The 18,071-nt window shown below is 37.8% G+C and overlaps 1 protein-coding gene across 2 annotated transcripts in view; it reads left to right on the plus strand.

The window, feature by feature from the left end:
• Nucleotides 1-10,874, plus strand: part of TLN2 (talin 2) — a 140,752-nt gene extending 129,878 nt beyond the window's left edge. For both annotated transcript variants that reach the window (XM_042824063.1, XM_042824062.1), the window contains 5 exons: nt 2,482-2,607; nt 3,942-4,004; nt 4,120-4,302; nt 6,801-6,926; nt 7,816-10,874. In XM_042824063.1, coding sequence (XP_042679997.1) covers nt 2,482-2,607; nt 3,942-4,004; nt 4,120-4,302; nt 6,801-6,926; nt 7,816-7,944 — 627 coding nt within the window. In that variant the 3' untranslated portion in view covers nt 7,945-10,874. The remainder of the gene's footprint in view (nt 1-2,481; nt 2,608-3,941; nt 4,005-4,119; nt 4,303-6,800; nt 6,927-7,815) is intronic.
• Nucleotides 10,875-18,071: the final 7,197 nt, after the last annotated feature.

Here is an 18,071-nt window from a genome sequence, read left to right on the forward strand (position 1 = left end):
TGGTTTGTCTTTCGTAATTTTTTTTAATGTTTAGCAGAGACATTGGGGTTTATTTGTTATTAACCCTGACTTTATTTATGCCACCCCTAATAAAGGAGATTAGTAGAAAACAGGTCAAAAAAAAGTACAGAAATAAATTATATTCTTTTTAATGGCATAATCAACGTTTTTATACTGCAAACTTTGTAGCTAGCCTAACAGTTTTGGCTTGTCTGTTCTGGTGACCTCATCTTCCAATCCACTTACACCCATCCGTAGTCAGCAATAGCTTATTAGCTTAAACTTATGGAAGAAGCAGCGCTGTCTTTTGATGGCTATCTGAAGAAGGAAAGATTAATCACTGGTCTCACAGGTCTGATTTTCTAAAGAAATAACAAATAGCTCTCTAACGTAACTCAAAATATTACAACATAAACTTTTCTGCTATCACATCATTTGTTTGTGACTTTGTTCGTAAAGGCTGTGAAGTGACACAAGCTGTGAAAGCACTGTTGATGAGCATGAACCTACCTTGACACAGTCTTTAATAATGAGACTAAGCAGAAAAATGACATTTCTTGTAGGGCTCTTTACTGTGTGCTTAGTCTTGGACTTCTGCATGTCCCTATAGCTGAGGAAAGTTTTTAGGTAGTTACAGGAAAGTAAACACAGCCATGGTGCTGTCTAAGCATTTCTTCTACTCCATCTCAGGCATACATGTCCACCCCTTAGGTGTCATACTTGAAAATGCTGAAGGGAAGGACTAGAAAATAAGGCGTTCTTAGAGAAAATGAAAACTCATCAGAAATACTACAGTTTGTGTATAGTTAAAGCCAGTTCAAAAATAAACTCTTCACATGGTAGATCAAATGTGAATAGGTTTGTTTTTTTCCTTTTTTCTGTAAGTAGAAGTAGTTGTGCAAAGACGGGAAATGTAGGTATTGGAGGTTTGAGAAGGTCAATGTCGTTACTGTTTAGACATAACAGTGTTTGTGATTTTACATTTGCAGGCGTAGACAAGAATTTAGATGGAATGTGAGTTGTTCATTTTATAAAGACATGCACTTCAGTTGATGTGATCAGCCCAACAGCAAGACAAATCTTTTTCTTTGCACTAGGTGGCTCTTCCTAATAAGAAATAAAGTGCCAAGCAATTTCATCCCCGCGTCAGTTTTTAATTTTCAGATCTTATGCTGTTCATGGACACTACAGTTTCTTCTCCTGTATTTATTTTAGTTTGTATGGTAGCAGTGATATGAAATGCTGTAGGATTGAGCATTGCTTTATGCTATTTTGTAAATAATTATAATTACTTGTGTTTTTTTTAATAAATGACTATCATTTAATCAGATGGTAGCAACCGGAGGACAAATCTTGCCTTAAAAGCAGATGTGTGCATTTAGCCTGGCAAATGGAGTGCCCGATTTTCTAACTCAGACACATTGCTCATATTCCTAAAGTTACTGCATGACACAAGAATGTGGTGGCTGTGTAAGTTGGAGAAAAAAAACCAACTGTACTTCAAAAGCCTTGTGTGTCCCAAGGTGGTCTGTTGTGGTATCATATCCAGCAGTGCTGCTCTGTTGGATTCTGGGAGGCTTGTGATTGGATCACAGTTAAGAAATTACACTAGTTTATTTTATACACACACACATATATATATATATATATATAGGTTACTTATCTATTTTGTTAACTGTTTAGAAACTAGTGTGCATGCTTAAATGGATAAACAATTTTTGTATATGCCTAAATGGTTAGAAAGTCAAGTAAGTTGTTTTTATGGCACATGAGATTTGTCTTTAACAAGTTAGAAACCTCACTAGGAAGGTTTGATATATTTACACCTGCTTGTGGAAAGACACGTTTGGATGGTTTAAGCATTCCAGACAGATCTTTGGAACTTTGTATCTTCAAGACCACTGAACCAGACTGCTGCAGCGTGCTGCTCTCTGTGTAATATCAGCTCTTAACAAAAGCTGCTGAACCCATTCATTTGCTTGGTGTCTGTGTAACATTTCTTTGTACAGGCATATGAGACAATATACACCTACCACTGCTCTTTTTTAGTGTCTTATGTCTTTAAATATTTAGAAAACACTCCATCTGATTTAGCGATTCTGGAAGCCGGTATTGTAGTGCTGTAAAGATAATTTTGATATGTGAAGGCATAGAAAAGTCTTTTCAGACTTTCCTGAATGGGATTTCAAGTATGCCCAGTGGAGTGTAGTTTATTAGAAAGTTGAGGACAACTCTTGATTTATCTTGTGTGATCTTCAATTTCACATGGATCAACCACAGCTGCACCTTAGTATTTAAGTTCACTTATGTTAATTCTTAGCTGTGGACCATGTGAAATTCCATTGCAGAAAGTGTTGCACCTTTTTTTGAATCTACTCCTGTGTTTCGAGATTTTGTCACCGCTTGCATATGTTCTTGATCTTGCAGATGCAACTGTTTTCTCGTGGATAATGTGTGACATTGTTTTTTTCTTGGTTATAGCAAGCAGATGAGACTCTGGATTTTGAAGAACAGATCTTGGAAGCAGCTAAATCCATTGCAGCTGCTACCAGCGCCCTTGTGAAGTCAGCTTCAGCAGCACAGAGAGAACTGGTGGCACAGGGAAAGGTGGGTAAAAAGGACAAATTGCAACAGGGAAAGCATCAAAATGGCATCTGAATATATAGCTGTTTTGTTCTATTCCTTATTATTCTATAGAGGCTGAAAGGTCTCACAAATTTTTGCAGTGAATGGCTTTAAATGTTAGCTGCCTGCCTCCATGGGGAATCTGTTCTCTTGTGCCAGTGAATGTGGCTAGGATGTGTAAAGGAAGAAATTAGCCCCAACTAAAATGAAAACATAATGGGGAAAAAAAACCCAAAAACTTCAGAATTGTTTGTGCAAGTTCCTCTCATTATGATTCACAAATAAATAAGGCCATTAAGATAATTCTGATACAATGAAGCCCAACGTCACGTTCTTTCTCTCTTTTCGGTCTTTACTGATTATTAGTTTTTAGATAATTGTCACTTTTGGGTATCCTCAGACACCTGTGGTGGCCTGTACCTCCATAGAAGTACAGCCAGATGTACAGGAAGTGATTCCTTCTGCAATGATTGACCAAATTCTTGCCCATAGTGAATGGCTTCAGTGAGTCAGGTGGGAGGATTTCATTGTTGATACTGGGGGAAGCATTTTGCTTTTGCAAGAAACTTTCTGAGGCATGTGGGCTCCAGTATGTAGGAGGAAGGACAAATTTGATCTGCTGCATATCTAGTGCTTCAGTACTGAACAGTAGGTGGTAATTACTGTTGGCTTAGATTTCTCACTGACCTTTTGACTGGTCTGGAAGTGGTGGGATATATGGATAGCTGTGAAGCAGGCACATTCTTGTCCCACATAAATTTCCTACTTGCTGGTAAGAATTTTTTTTATTTCACCTGAAGTGGAAAGAAAATTGTTTCTTGATTGTTGCCAGTACTGCTGATGCCATGAACTCTTTGATGATTAAACTAAGAAGAAAAATGGGATGCTTTCATCAAATATCACTATTAAACATGAAGGCAGTTAGAGGGCATCCATATGGATCTACATTCTATTTTGTACCTTTCCTAATGCTAGGATCAGAAGAGATTCAGAAATAATGTAAATGTGTGGTAGAGACAGAAATAACTTGTATTAAAGGTCACTAATTGTGATCCACTGTTCAGTGTTGCTTATGCCAAAGATTGCAATGCAACAGATATTACTCTGGGATTTCTAAATGTGAATCAGGGATGGGACAGTTCAAGCTGAAAGCACGTTAGCTGACTACTAACTTTCAGGTGGACTTTGTGTTATGTACTGTGCACAGTCACAGCTCCAGGTTCTCCTTTTTCCACTATTTGTTGCATGCCTAAATCTAAGACAAAACAGTTGTATTTTCTGTTTCACTGTAAGTCATCTCTGAACTGTTGTTGCAGGTTGGAGCAATCCCTGCGAATGCAGCTGATGATGGACAGTGGTCTCAGGGACTTATTTCCGCTGTAAGTAACTACTTCTCTTTTATGTTGGACTTCAAAGTATTAGTGAAGGTAGCACCTTCTCTAAAGAAACCAAATCCTGTGACAATACGCAGTGACTTTCTTTACCAACTCCTAGGCCCGAATGGTGGCAGCTGCAACCAGCAATCTTTGTGAAGCAGCGAATGCTTCAGTACAAGGCCACGCTAGTGAGGAGAAGCTCATCTCATCTGCAAAACAAGTTGCAGCTTCTACAGCACAATTGCTTGTGGCTTGCAAAGTGAAGGCTGATCATGACTCTGAAGCCATGAGGAGGCTACAGGTACTTGTTTCTTTATTACCAAAAACCCATAGTACAGCACTGTACACACTTTCAATATTGCATGGACAAATCCAAAATGTTAGGAAGTTTTCTGTGTTTTCAGACTTCAGTCCAATTTTTCTTCTTTGTAGGATTCTAGGGGAAACTACCGTTCATCAAAGATCAAGTGATGGTGCATTTGGCATTATTCTGCAGGAGCTGAAACTCAGTTCACTGCTTGTTTTATTCTTCGTTTTTGAATGATGCTGAGAAATGCAAGTAGTTACTAGTCTGTGCCTTGCCCTGGTTCAGATGCAGTATCAATAGGCTCACCCTCAAGGTCAGTCTCAGGAATACACCAGCTGAGAATGTTTACTGTGTGCATTTTTGTGGCAACTGAATATAGTGAGTTTTTCTGCAGCTGTTCTGTACTCAGACTCCTTGCAAACAGCCTGCAAACTGTTAAGCATGCTTAAGTCAGTTGCACAAGTATATTTTCTGACTTCTGCAAGATTATACGTATATGTTCAACAAAGTAATCACTTCAGTGCTGCCAGCTAGGCTTGTGGTTAGTTTTCTTTTGAAAAAGAGGCAAGCAGCATCGATTATAAGCAGAATGTTTCTAAGATGGTGAATCATTATCAGACCAAAAAAAAAAAAAAGGAAATAAAGAAAAAGAATCACTGAAGCGATATCTCAGCTATCGCCTATCGTAACATTTTTGAATGAAAATTGTTTCCTTTTGCATTACGCGTCATTTCATGTTGAGTTTGTATGAACTTCTACTAAATTAGCACTGAGTTACGAGGAATAAAGTCTACTGTTTTAAGGGTATTCATTTTAAAAATAGCTGCAGCCTTTTCTGAGTTCAGTCTTGCAGGTTCAGTTTGGGATGTAAGAAGTACTTCAGCTCCTTTTTTTCACATCATCAGCATAGAGAAACTTTGGTGATAGTGGAATTTCGCCTTTTTTGTTATTTCCAGAGGTGTTACTAATGGACACTCACTATAACAGCTGGTGTATGGATAGACTGAATCAAGTCTCATAGAAATACATGTAATTGAGTATCTGAGCAACAGAAACTGATAACGTCTTGGGGTGGGTTAAGTACTTTGGAGTAGAAAATGTAGGAATATATGAAATGTTTGTTTTTGGAGACAGTAGTGGCATCTTAATGTTAACCTTGGAGATGAGGTGGTTTAGTTTAGATGATGAGATTTAGTGCTATAAAGTGAATTCATATGGATTGACTTGTCATGGGTCTGTGGTGGGAGGTATCAGAGCTGGTAGATAGTTCTGACCGTAATTCAGTCTTCATTTTTATATCCAAAATTTGAGATAACTCTGAATGAATTTTAAATGCAGAACAAAGAGAACAAAGAAGAACAAAATCATGTACTAGAGACCATGTTTTCTCAGCGCTGTCAGGAAATTCAGGGTACTCAGTCACTGTAGGCAAATATTATTAAATAGACATGGAATGTGAAACGTTGGAAGGGAATATGGACAGAAGCCCAAGCACTGACTGAAATTGAACTTTGCCACTTTAGCAAGTGTTGCATTTGTCCCAAAATGAATAATGAAGGGAAAAGCAGTTTGTGCTTGGAAACAGGGTCCTTTATCATAGCTAAACCATTTAGTTGAGATATCTCAGATATTTTTACTGGTGGATTTGCCAGATCTACTATGATTTTTCAGCCAGCTTTGCCCTTAGCACAGGTATTTTCATATAGTCTAGTCAGTGGGTTTGGTTTGAGTGTATTACGTTTTTCTTTCCTACCCCTACAAACAACAGCAAGGTTTGTGAGCAGACATTTGAACTGCATTTCCCACGAATGCTGATTTGGCCCATTGCTACAGGAGTCTAGGTAACATGTTCCTTCTGGTATCTCTACTAAATTCTTCGCAGTTGTTTCTTCTGCTCAGGAGGTGGAAATATCTTTGAATGGTGGCCTATCCCATTCTGTGAAGTTGTTTCTTTCCTTGAAATACATTTATTGATCAACTTTTCAGTATTTTTATGTACAACTGAGTAGAACACATAGCTCAGTCTCTCAGGGAGTCTCTCAGAATGAGTAATCCATGATACCTCTCAGCTCTAAATCCTCATCAGGCTAGAGATTTCTTGCCTCTGTTCAATTACTGATGATGGAGAGGTGGGAAGAAGGATTCCAGTAAGAACCAAGGAGGTGGGATAGGTCAAATCTTTGAAATACAAAATATTGAAATATGAAATGTGACTTATGGGGGCAGTTTAAATAACTGCCAGTGGTATATGGAAGATTCAATTTACACTTCCTTGTGCAACTCCACTTTTTAGCTCTATTAAGGAAGGTGGTTTTTGACCAAAGCACCGATTTTTGAAGATTAGTTTGCTTTTCATGGAAACAAAGAAAAAGGAAGGACAACCAGTTCTTGCGTAGTTAAGCAAAGATGTTTCAGTTTTGGTGGTCAGAAGAACTGATGTTACAATTAACGCCTTTTTTATTATTACTAAATTTCTTTTGTCTTTTCCCAAGGCCGCAGGGAATGCTGTCAAGAGAGCATCAGACAATCTTGTCAGGGCAGCCCAAAAAGCAGCTTTTGGAAAAGCAGAAGATGACGACGTTGTGGTCAAAACAAAATTTGTGGGTGGCATTGCTCAGGTTGGTACAATTGTGAAAAACTTTGGCAGAGAAAAACTGTCTCATGGAGAAGCAGCAGTGTTACAATGTCCATATGCTGTATTGCAAACTAGACAAAGCTACCTAGAAATCTGTGAGTTGCTTGATGACTCACTGTAGGTAACCACTGACAGCAGCAAAGTGAAATAATATAGCATGACTGCATCTCTTCACTGAGCTTTTACCATAAAAGCAGCTGTACAGCAGCAGTACAGTGTCTTTTTTCCCAAATTAAATTAATGGTTCTTTTCAAGCCTCTACAAGGCACTTGAAATATTCCATAGTCTTACTGAAACACCAGTTTTGCATATGTGTCATCATCAAAGGCAAAGATAGTAAGAGATAAGAATTGATGGGAATTTCATTATCCTAAGCTTAATATGAGAAAATAATAGATTCCAAGGGTCTGAGGTTATACTAGCTTCTGAATTCGATGCTGTGAATTTGGATCAGCATGTGCTGTTGTTACCATTTAAAATGTACTGAAACTTGTTATTTCTGTGTGTCCATGGTACTGTCTTTTCTTTTCTTACATTTCAAGATGCAGAAAAGTACTATGAATACCTGGAAAAATGAATATCCAATTTTTGCTAACCCCTCGTTCAGGGCTGTGGAGAAGCATAGCACTGTAAAATCGAACATGGGTGTATGGTAAAACTGCTGGAAGAGTCTACTTTTTAAGTTCTCTATAAGAAACAAGAGGGAGTAAAGTACCCTTCTTGTTGGAACCTGGAAAGCATTCGAGCAATTCCTACTGAAGTCGTTGAAACTACTCTGGAAAATGCTTACAGCCAGTGTGAAACTAGTGTCATAGGAAAGTTGTTTTACAGACTGCATTCATGTCTGTCATAATCAATGCTTCTTTTTCTAGATCATTGCAGCCCAAGAAGAAATGTTGAAGAAGGAAAGAGAGCTGGAAGAGGCAAGGAAAAAACTTGCTCAGATCCGCCAACAGCAATACAAATTTCTCCCCACAGAGCTGAGAGAAGATGAGGGTTAGCCTGCTGAGATTTTCTTCTTGCCTTCTTTCCTTTATTCCTCTTTTTAAAAAATTTCCTTTTAAAGAAATAAGCTAAGGGGGGACAGTATAGTGAGAACTGACCTGACAACTTCTGGTATGTCAAGCACTTACCTAAATAAACTGCCTATCACAGCTTTGGATGAACAGAGAGCAATAACTACTTGTTCTTTGTCATCTGGGAGTGCATTCTGTGATGATCAAGTAATGGTACAGTATTATGTTCATTCCTGTTCCTTCCTGGACTTACATCTCAGAAGAGAATCTTTCTCTTTTTACTGAATATTTTAAATCAGTATTATTGTCACTTTCTTGATGCTTGACACATTTATTGTTCCTTGACTTGATATAAAATGTTCATATTATTAGTAGGAAATCAGTCAAGAAATCATGTCTGTGATAAATACCACATGAGCTGGTGGCTCTCCCCCATCCACCCTTGTGATAAGAAGACCAAGACAGAAAAGGATGTATGTCTGAGTGGGAAAGATGCACATGTGTGGTTTTGAAGAAAATGCCTGGCCTGTCTGTTATGTAACTAGTTCATCCCAAAACTGGAGGAATTCTCTGCACCTGTTTGCACTAGTATTATTACTCCTTACCTGATAGCAACAAGCTTCTGCTTGTGCAGTATTACGGTTCACAAAATGTGGCAATGCCATTCTTTAAAGAGCGCAGAAAACAAAGAAATGGAAACCTTGTCACTGCCTCAATAATAGCAGGTTCATGAAGGAAAATGCTGTTCCAATTATATACCTCTAATGTGTGACTACTTTTACAGTATTATACACACATACACATGCTCTCACATTGGACTGAGTAGTTTGTGTTTTGTTTTCTAGTTTAAATTATCTGGTTTGTACTGTGGGATTTCTGTTAGAATGTATGCTACTTAAAAAAGGGAAATACCCCAGTACAACAGAAGGCTATCACAACTCTTGGTATTCTAATAATTTCATTTGTAATTATTTTGTTTTGAAACCTGTGGGTATTGTAGGAGAAAAGAATAAGTGATTTACAAGTAGACCTTTCTTGTAATATAAAAAATAAAATTTTGGACTCTAGGGAGTTTATTTTCATACTTGGAATTGATGAAAATGTACTCACCAAAGAATTGCAGAGAAGGAATAGCAGCAGTCTAAGCAGCTGCAGAAAGATACTGTATGTTTTCAATATCTCTGTAGTGACCTAAACAGTAGCAACATGGGTAGAGTGAGTAAAAACATTTTATCCTCTCAGAGAAAGAACACAAACTACAGCGACTTTAAGTAATAAAAGCTAAACTATTTGAGTGACTACAGAACCATCATTTTTCCTAACTACAATTTCCAGTGTACCTCTGTTCAAGCCCTCTTGAAAAAAAAAAAAAAATAGAAAAGTCAAGTCTCTTTAGGTCAAAGGTGTTGCTGCTACAGTGCTTCTGAAGGCTGTGCTGTCTTTAGATACCTGTTACATACCTCCAACTGAGCCTATTATGTTATGAGCATACCCAGCTAATCAGTATTGCAGAAATACTTGTCTTGTAGACTCAGAAGTAACTCCTAGTGATATGTTTATGGGTTTAGATAGTGCTAACTTTTCATTTAAGTTACTTGCATGACATATAATTACCAAGAATTTTGTCACACTAGTGTTAAATATATAGGAAACATGATTACAGAATTAATAAGTATTAGTGTGTTTGAAGATTTTCTTTTTTTGGCAGTTTCTTCTCTGGTACTGAAATATTTCAGATTCAATTGAATTGTTGGATAATCTACACTGAGAAGGGAAAAAAAAAAAAAGGTAGATCCCAGATAGAACTGCTGGCATTGACAGATGTGCTGTGAAGTGTAGGCTTGTGTCCATACACAAACCCTTACTATCAAATGCAGGCAATTCTGAGTCTGCAATTTCCAATTCAGCACAATTGATATTTTTTCTTTCAGCTGTTACACAGTGAATTCAGTGAGTAGTGTCACGATCTTAGGTAGAAAGGTAAATCAGTTTTATTTTTCTAAGGCCTAAATAAAGACAGCTCCAGGTGACAGATTTTCTGCTGCTGCTGGTAGGTCAAGCTTCTTTGCAGTTTTTTTCTTTTTTTAAATTCAGGTAGCCTCACATTCCCATCTCTATTTTTTTGATAGATCTTCCAGACAGATTTGTTACTGCTCCTCTTTCAAGCTGTGTTTGACCTATTTAGTCTCATCAAAGCAAGATGACACTGTTTTTTAGTACCATGACAGTATTTTACTGTAGGTATATATAATGTTGTAATATATGACCAGAATGGTATTTGCCAGTTTGAAAGAAGCCAAAATCCTGGTCAAATGCAACTGTATGTGGGAATTGCATGGCTAGGATATTTTATCATACGATGGATGGGAAGAGCATGCTCTAATTGTGTACCAGATAAAGGTGTTTGGAAAGTCCATTTCAGCACAGTTGTTTTGAGGCCTGTTTCAGATTTAGTACTCCCTCTTACCAGACAAGGAAGTATTATTCTTTTTTCTCCTTAGCTATGTGCTCCACAGAGGAAACACAGTCAGCTAAGTAGTTGAACACAGCTCAATGAGTTTTTTTTTTATTGTGAACTTTGAGTCTTGATCTGGGAAACATTCAGAGAACATAAACTTATCTGAAAGCTTTCTACTTCAATTTATTCTTGCTGTTATAATTTGCAGTACCACTGAAGTCCAGATGTGCACATCTGTGGAGTTTGGAACTAGTCCGTGCATTTGTTTGGCATGGAAGCTTGGAGCAGGAAGTGACAAGTTGGGGTAAGGGATGAAGGTTAGTTAATAAGGAAGGCAGATGTTTACTTTGTGCTGTTAACTTGTGAAACGATAAATGGGCTCTGTTGTATCTCACCCTTCTTCATGTGGATTTCACTTTAAGAAATTGTATGCAAATTAAAAGCAAAATGCCTCAAAGTTGTTTGTGTACAAATAGTCCAGTGTTGTTTTCCCCAAGTGCCCAGGAAATAATTTGAATGGAACATTTTATCGTGTCTAAGCTTTTCCTTTTCTACGTCGGAAGCTTCGAGGTAAGAAAAGATTTAAAACAAAAATTGATGGCTGGACTCTTGTTTCATCTGTTCCTTCCCCTTTGACTTTCTGCATCTTCATTACTTAATTCCTAATGAGAGAATGCATAAATGTTCTAGAAACCTTTTCACTTAAAATACATATAGCTTGTGAGCAGGTTTCACTTTTAATTGGACCAAACTGGTAAAACGTTTACACCAGAAGTATGGCTCACGCCATCACTAAATCTACCTTCCCTAATTTTTCTAAATCTACAGGTTTAAATGCTTTTATGCTTTGTACTGCAAATGTTTTGTCCTTCTGTGACTGCGTAATGATTACCAAATTATTTGCCTGTATTTGAAGTGACTCCTGTAACCTACTTTTCAGTACTCACAGCAGTGTAAGTTAAACATGCTGTAGTTGTTCCTGCTTATGGAACAACACGTTTCTGTGGCACAAAGGTTGATGCCAAGTGCAGAAGCTATTAGGTCAGTTGAGATGCTAGTCTGCTGCAGATGGCTAATTTGACTGCCCTTAGTGTCTTAGTGAAGTCTGATGAATTGCCTCAAGTGACAGATGCACAGGCTGCATCTGGCTCATGAGCTACATTTCATTTAACGTGTGAACTCTGTCCTTGGGCACAGAGCATCACTGAATGAAGAACACTACAGAGATCCTTGAGCAAATCACCAAGTGCATGCAGCACAGGGTAGTCACACGGGGATATTTCAGACCCAGAGGCAACATCCCTACTCTCATCAGGGTGGTGGAGGGATGCACCTCCAAACTCAGGCCATACTGTTCTGTATCATGCAGGAGGACCTGGTACTGAGGCACAACAGCATTCATTTCTTTAGTAGCTGGTAGTTCTAGTATTGACAGAGTATGGCCTAATTTAGCTGCTGGGTGTCAAATCAGGGCTCTTACCAGTAGGTTGTAGTCAACAAACTGTTGGATTTAGTGTAATAGCTGTTTACAGCTTTATGTGAGCTATAGAGAGGTCTCCAGAAGGCATGATAAAGGTGGTGCTAAGCTGTTCGTATTGAGGAGCCTCTGCATAAAGCAGATACTGCAGGGGAGTTCCTGGGACAGTGTTTCAGCACCAGAGAAATGTAATAACAGGATTGATCAGATGTAGCCAATGAGCAGGCAGAAGTAGCCATGTCTTGAACAGTGGGAATGATAAACGCCATGACAGTTATATCTGACAGCAGGAGTCATTTTACCTGAAGATTATTTTTTCACTTATTGAGCTACAAGTACTTGACATTTTGTCATGCTTTTTAAAATCTAATAAAGCAGCAGAGACTGCTGTTTCGTCTCAAATTAGTACACTTTGTTGCAGTGGAAGAACCTCTGGCATCTTTGTAAGTATCTATCAGAATAGTGAACTCTCACTTTAACATCTTTTACCATTGAAGTTTTACACCCAAGAAAGTTACAGAGGAGTTCACAGTCACATTGTTGCACCATTATGTGTAGTTCTTATCTGGACACAAAATTAAATAATACATTGTGTTTTTGTCTACACCAACAAGAATGTCTAAATAATGCACTGTATTTTGTCTACACCAGCAAAAATGTATAAATAATATATTGCATTTTTGTCTATGCCAAAAATAAGCCCTTGAAGGAATTCCTCTTCTGTTGTTTTGGTTTTGTATGAAAGTATTTGTGACTTATGTTGGACTTGTTGTCAATGCAAAGGATTGTTTTACTACTTCATTGAAATAAGGCAGAAGTATCTTTCTGCAGCGTGGGGAAAAGGCAGAATTCCCACCTGACAGAAGTTCTATGTACAGCTCTTCTGCACAGACATAAATATGAATGCCTACTTCATAGGCCAGAAACTCTTCAGTATCTTTAAAGCACGTTAACTACACGTATATATAAAAAGACAAATGCCAGTTCTTCAAAGGTGCCTGATGTTTGGTTCTGTTGCCATGTTCCTTAGTTATTGTGGAGGGAAGCCTGACGTTGCTTTTATGTACATTATGGTTTCTGTATTATTCAGCAGCTTTCCACATCACGTGCAACTCTGTATGTACGTATGGATTACTCCATCTGCTACATGAAATCTATTCCAGAATTCTGATTAGTTGTGTTACTGGTTGTCTGACACTGCTGTTGGCGGGGTGGCTGGTTTTGATACTACTGCACTCATTGGGATCTTTTTTGCATCGTGAGTGCCATCAGTTGGGTCCATCACCAGATGTGTGTGCCTTGTTGCTGAGGATATGGTGACTTTCTTCCCTGTGGTCTCCATGATGGAAACGAGACTGAAGATGCTCTTATTTCAGGGCTGGTTAGCTTAGTAACGAAATGGCAGACACAGAGGCACTGTGCATGTTTTAGGCTAAATTCTTTAAAAATACCTTTTTAAAGTACTAAACATTTATGACAATTTCAATTACTAGAAAAAGCATTTGGGGAATTTGCTGTCCTTATTTTCTGTGCAGCATGATTTCAGTATGTGTTGAAACAACTTCAGAGGCGCTAGGGAAGTTAATTCTTTGTGCTGGCACAGTAATGCCTGAAGACTGTAAGACTAAACTGTGGGGTTTTTGGTGTTTTGTTTTGTTTGGTTTTTTTTTTTCCAGGATTCTTATCCACAATAATACGTAGGGTTTGCCCACTGCTAGTTTGGATAACATGAGGTTTGTATATCAGACGTTACAATTCTTTACCTGTTATTTTCTTTAAGTATATTATTTTAAATACTGATAGGAGGAGCTGGTGATTTCTCAGCATCCTAAAATGTCCACTGTGAGAGTTTATCCTATGTGAAGAGGTTTTCTTTTGTCATTACCTGTAATTTATGTTCCATAAAGTCAAAATCTCTTTGTTGAAAGTGTTAGGTAGAACTTCAAGCTCAGAAATCCAGAACTTTGCAAGATGAAAATTTGTTTGCAGTACAGAATTAAATGTTGATTTAGCAGTTTCAGAAGTGTTCTGAAGTTTGGAAAAGATGCTGCGTAAAGATAGTAAAATAAAAATATATTGTTTTCTTAATACAGTTCTTGCTTTTAAAGTGCAGGACTTCATAATGTTAATTGAAATCTGTGATCCTGCACAGATCAGTATTCAGTACTTTCCAGGCTGTTCATATAATCCTTTTGTTTTGAAATACACACAGGTAGCATGCTTCATCTTCTCTGAATACAGTATGCAATCTTTTTCAGGACTGGATGTAAGGTGCAATTAATCAAGTGAAAAGATCAGTGCATTGTTTGTTCCAGCATTATAGTTGACAGTCTTTCAATTGAAACTGCAGATCTTATTTTTAAGTTATTGAATAAAATGCTTACTTGAACATAAGCAGATCAACAGTATGTTTACTTAAGTCTTGAAAGATTGGTCAGATTCTGGGGCAGTGGATATATTATAAATGTTTGCACTGTGCTGTAACTTCTCCAGTTTGACAGCAAATGAATTGCAGTTCATTATGAATGTACTGTCAGATGATAGTTTCATATGTTTTGTTTGTGAAGCAGAAAAGATACTTATGTTCCAGTTCAGGAAATGTTATGGCACGTATTTCTGTTGTTGAAAAAGAAGCTCCTTCATATTCTTTCTCCTATATAGTTATTTTTAACTTAAATGTGATTTAGGCTCTTTCTCATGGGATTTCCCAAATTATGGTGTTTCAGACACTCAGAACCCCTAAGCTTTACTGCATGCTGCTAGCCAGCACAGTCTTCTCCATTATATCCAGCCCAATATTACTGTTGTGGTTTTCAAGAATTAGTAGGAATACTCCGCTCTTAGAGAAGATTCTTTTTTTTTTATTTGTGGACTAAAAAAACCTACGGATGAGTAGCTCTCGTTTTGATAAGAGCAAATTCTGTTGTATTTTACATAAAAGTGAAATTACTTTGCAGGAGAGGAGGTGGTTTGTTCGGGTCCACTGAGCAGGTTGCACCAAATGAAATAAGTTACTTACTGTGAGCCAAGAACAAGATAGACCAGCAGAGGCCTTGTCAAGGAACAGGTTAATATTTATGTACCATCTATTTGCTAACTGGTCTACGTTATTTTTTGCATTAAAGGTTTGGTACTATGTTAGCTCCACAGAAATCAGATGCATTCTTTTCCTGTAACTATATAGCAGAGGGACTTAAACAGTGATTGTGATTGGTGCCAAGAACAACTCTGTCTTTCACTGCCAATGCTTTAGATAAACATCCTGTCTTCCAGAGCTGAAATTAATCTGCAGGAATCCGTGCACAGTGCTATGGCTTTGCCTCATGCAACTACTCCTGTTAAGGCACAAGCCTCAATTCTCCAGTTTTATTTCATGCTTTATTTTTCTGTCATTTTCTACAAGAGAAGTGACAGCTGTAATAATTTGGACAGAGTTCTTGCAGGTTATTTAAACCAGCCTCCTGTTTTCTTTTGCTGCCCTCAAAATTTGATGAAAATCCTGAGGCATTGAAGCCTTCTACTGCAACACTTTTAGCAACAGAACCAGTTTTGAAGTTCAGTTACAGATACCTTTAGTAATCCATGTGAGCATTAGACATTAACAGCACCACAGCAATGACTCCTGTCTATCTGCAGTTACTTTTTGCCGTTGGCTATATGAGAACCTTGTCTCTTCTAAATATCCATCCTTTGTTTATATTTTTAACAGTAAAAACATGAAATTAAACAACATGGTATGTACTGTAATGGTGGTGTGAGACATCTAGTAGCTCAAATGCACGTTAAGTGCTTATACTTGTGATATTTCTGTATCTTTTACTGGGGGGGAAGTTCATTACTAACAATTTAATGATTAATGGACTTGAAATTTGGAGTTGAGTTAATCCAGTCACTGTGGGAATATTTGGGTTATGACTTAAGACAGAGGCTTATTAGGAAACTAAATGAGTGTGTTCTGCAAGCCAGAACTGAACTTTTGTCCCATAAAATCATTGGAGATTTCAGATAAATGTTTATTTCTCTTCTGTATGGGTTTTTTTTTGTTTTGTTTCATTGTTTTGGTTGGCAGGTGTGTGTGTGTGTGTGTGTGTGTGTGTGTGTGTGTGTGTGTGTGTGATTTTGTTTCCTATTGGTTGTTTTTTGTTTTGTTTCCTTTTGTAATTGGTTTTGTCTGCTTTTATCTACTCGTGATTGGCTTTTGTTCCTTGAAAGTCAGCATGTTTCAGTGCATGGAGTGTTCATCACAGTTGTTTCTTTCTGGGGAGAAACCAGGGCTCTTAGCGATTTATTACCAAAATCAGGAGCAGTACCTCTTCTGAAGTTAGGGCAAATCCTCCAGTGGCATTTATCAACTGCTGTTAGTGATATGACACTCAATCCCTAACTTCATGAAACTGAGTTACAGGAACAAAATTTGACCCTTCAGGTATGGTCAGTGAATAAAATAGAGGAATAGAATTTGAAATTAGAATGAATAGATTTGAAATTATGTGAATCTAAGCAGTGCAGTCATTGTAGGAATATCTGTGTTACAACTTAAGACGGAGGAATAGCAGGCAACAAATTGGATATATTTTTCAAGACAAGCCTGAAATTTTGCTTCGTGAAATCAGTAGTGATTTCAGTTAAATGTTTGTGGGCCAGCATAACTTGAAGCACGTTTCTTTTTGCCTCGGGAAAATGAAAATGAATGAGAACTCTGGCATGAACATGTTGCTGATATCTCTTATGTACTGCTGATCTCTTCTGATCTAGAACTGAGTGTTATTGAGATCATCTTTTCAGATACCAAAATTGTGGGGAAAGAAAATAGGCAATTTCAAACAGAAGATCACAGAAGAACAGCTTCAAAGTCATTCTGTTGTGTTTGGCTTAAGTTCCCACTGCTATTCTCTATCATTTGGTGATATTAAGGCTATTTAGGGTAATTCTCTTGCCAAACCACTGCTATGATGTCTGTGATACTTCCAGATCCTGTTGACCCCATCAATTCAAGCCACAGAGAGAATTTTCTGGTAAATCTGACTGTTCAGGAGTCATCTCTGATCTCTTCCAAGTCATGTGAGTAGCTCCTTATTACATGACCAGATCAGTCCTATTTTGGTTTGTCCAAGATTTTGTTATCTAAAAAGAGCCTGGATGCAAAACTTCCTCTCAAGGAGTTTCCTGTTCCACTAGAAAAACTGTAAATATGCTGAGCACCTTCTAGACTAAATGATTTGTGAGGCAATATAGGCCTTTTGTACCAGAAGAGGTCAGAGTCTTTTTGGATCTTCTTCCCTTTCCTAAGGGTAGCAGTCACTAAAAAAGAGGATCTTCAACATGTAGCCCTTTTTTGAAAGTGCTAACAGCAGAGTTCACTCTTTGGTCCTCAGGTAGATTTATAATGAGTAAATTCATTATATCAGTAGATAAACACAACAAATATTCACTTGTATTCGGTTGTTTCACACTCTTCTTTTTCTGCGCTTAACATGTTGAGTGGGTTTAAATGTATTAATTGCCTTTTGAGTGGAGGGAGGGCTACTGGCAGCGCTGGGTTTTGCAGAGATACCTGCACTGCAGTGGTGTCAAGGTGCCAGCAAAGATTTGGATATGTGTGAATGTATACTGGAAATGTGGCTAGAAAGATGCCAGACATCACTCCACAGAAAAGTCTGACTCCTGTGGTAAAGAACTTCACTGAGCAAGAGCAAAGTGTAAAGCAACCTTTGTGATAACAACTCTGATTTTTTTACTGACACTATGAAAGATACTGGTGCAAAAAGGAAAACAATAAAAGTTACGGTCGATACACTCAGATTTTCCTGAAAGGTAAATGCTGGCACAAATCTCAGGGTCAGGAAATGCTGTGCTACATTTAAATTCCTAGAGAAACTCTGAAAATACATAACTTAAGAGAACAATCTCAAAGTATTTGAGGTTTGTTTTAGTTTTTTGTTTCCAAGCCAAGACTACAATATCTGTAGTTGTTCCCTGCTAGTAAAAGTTAACCACAAAATTCATACAGCAAAAGCCACTGTCAACTGAATACTAGTGTTCTGTGATGCTGGGATGGCCTTGCTCTGCAAACAAGTTTCCCCAGGTGTTGGAAAAGGTAAGTTACACTGCAGTGATGCTATTGGTTATGATAGGGCTCACTGAATTACAGGATTACATTTAAAATAAGGTATGCTC

This window comes from Centrocercus urophasianus, unplaced genomic scaffold (genome assembly GCF_019232065.1).
Source record: "Centrocercus urophasianus isolate 14NV4802_14NV808 unplaced genomic scaffold, USGS_Curo_1.0 seq_23, whole genome shotgun sequence".
NCBI lineage: Eukaryota > Metazoa > Chordata > Aves > Galliformes > Phasianidae > Centrocercus > Centrocercus urophasianus.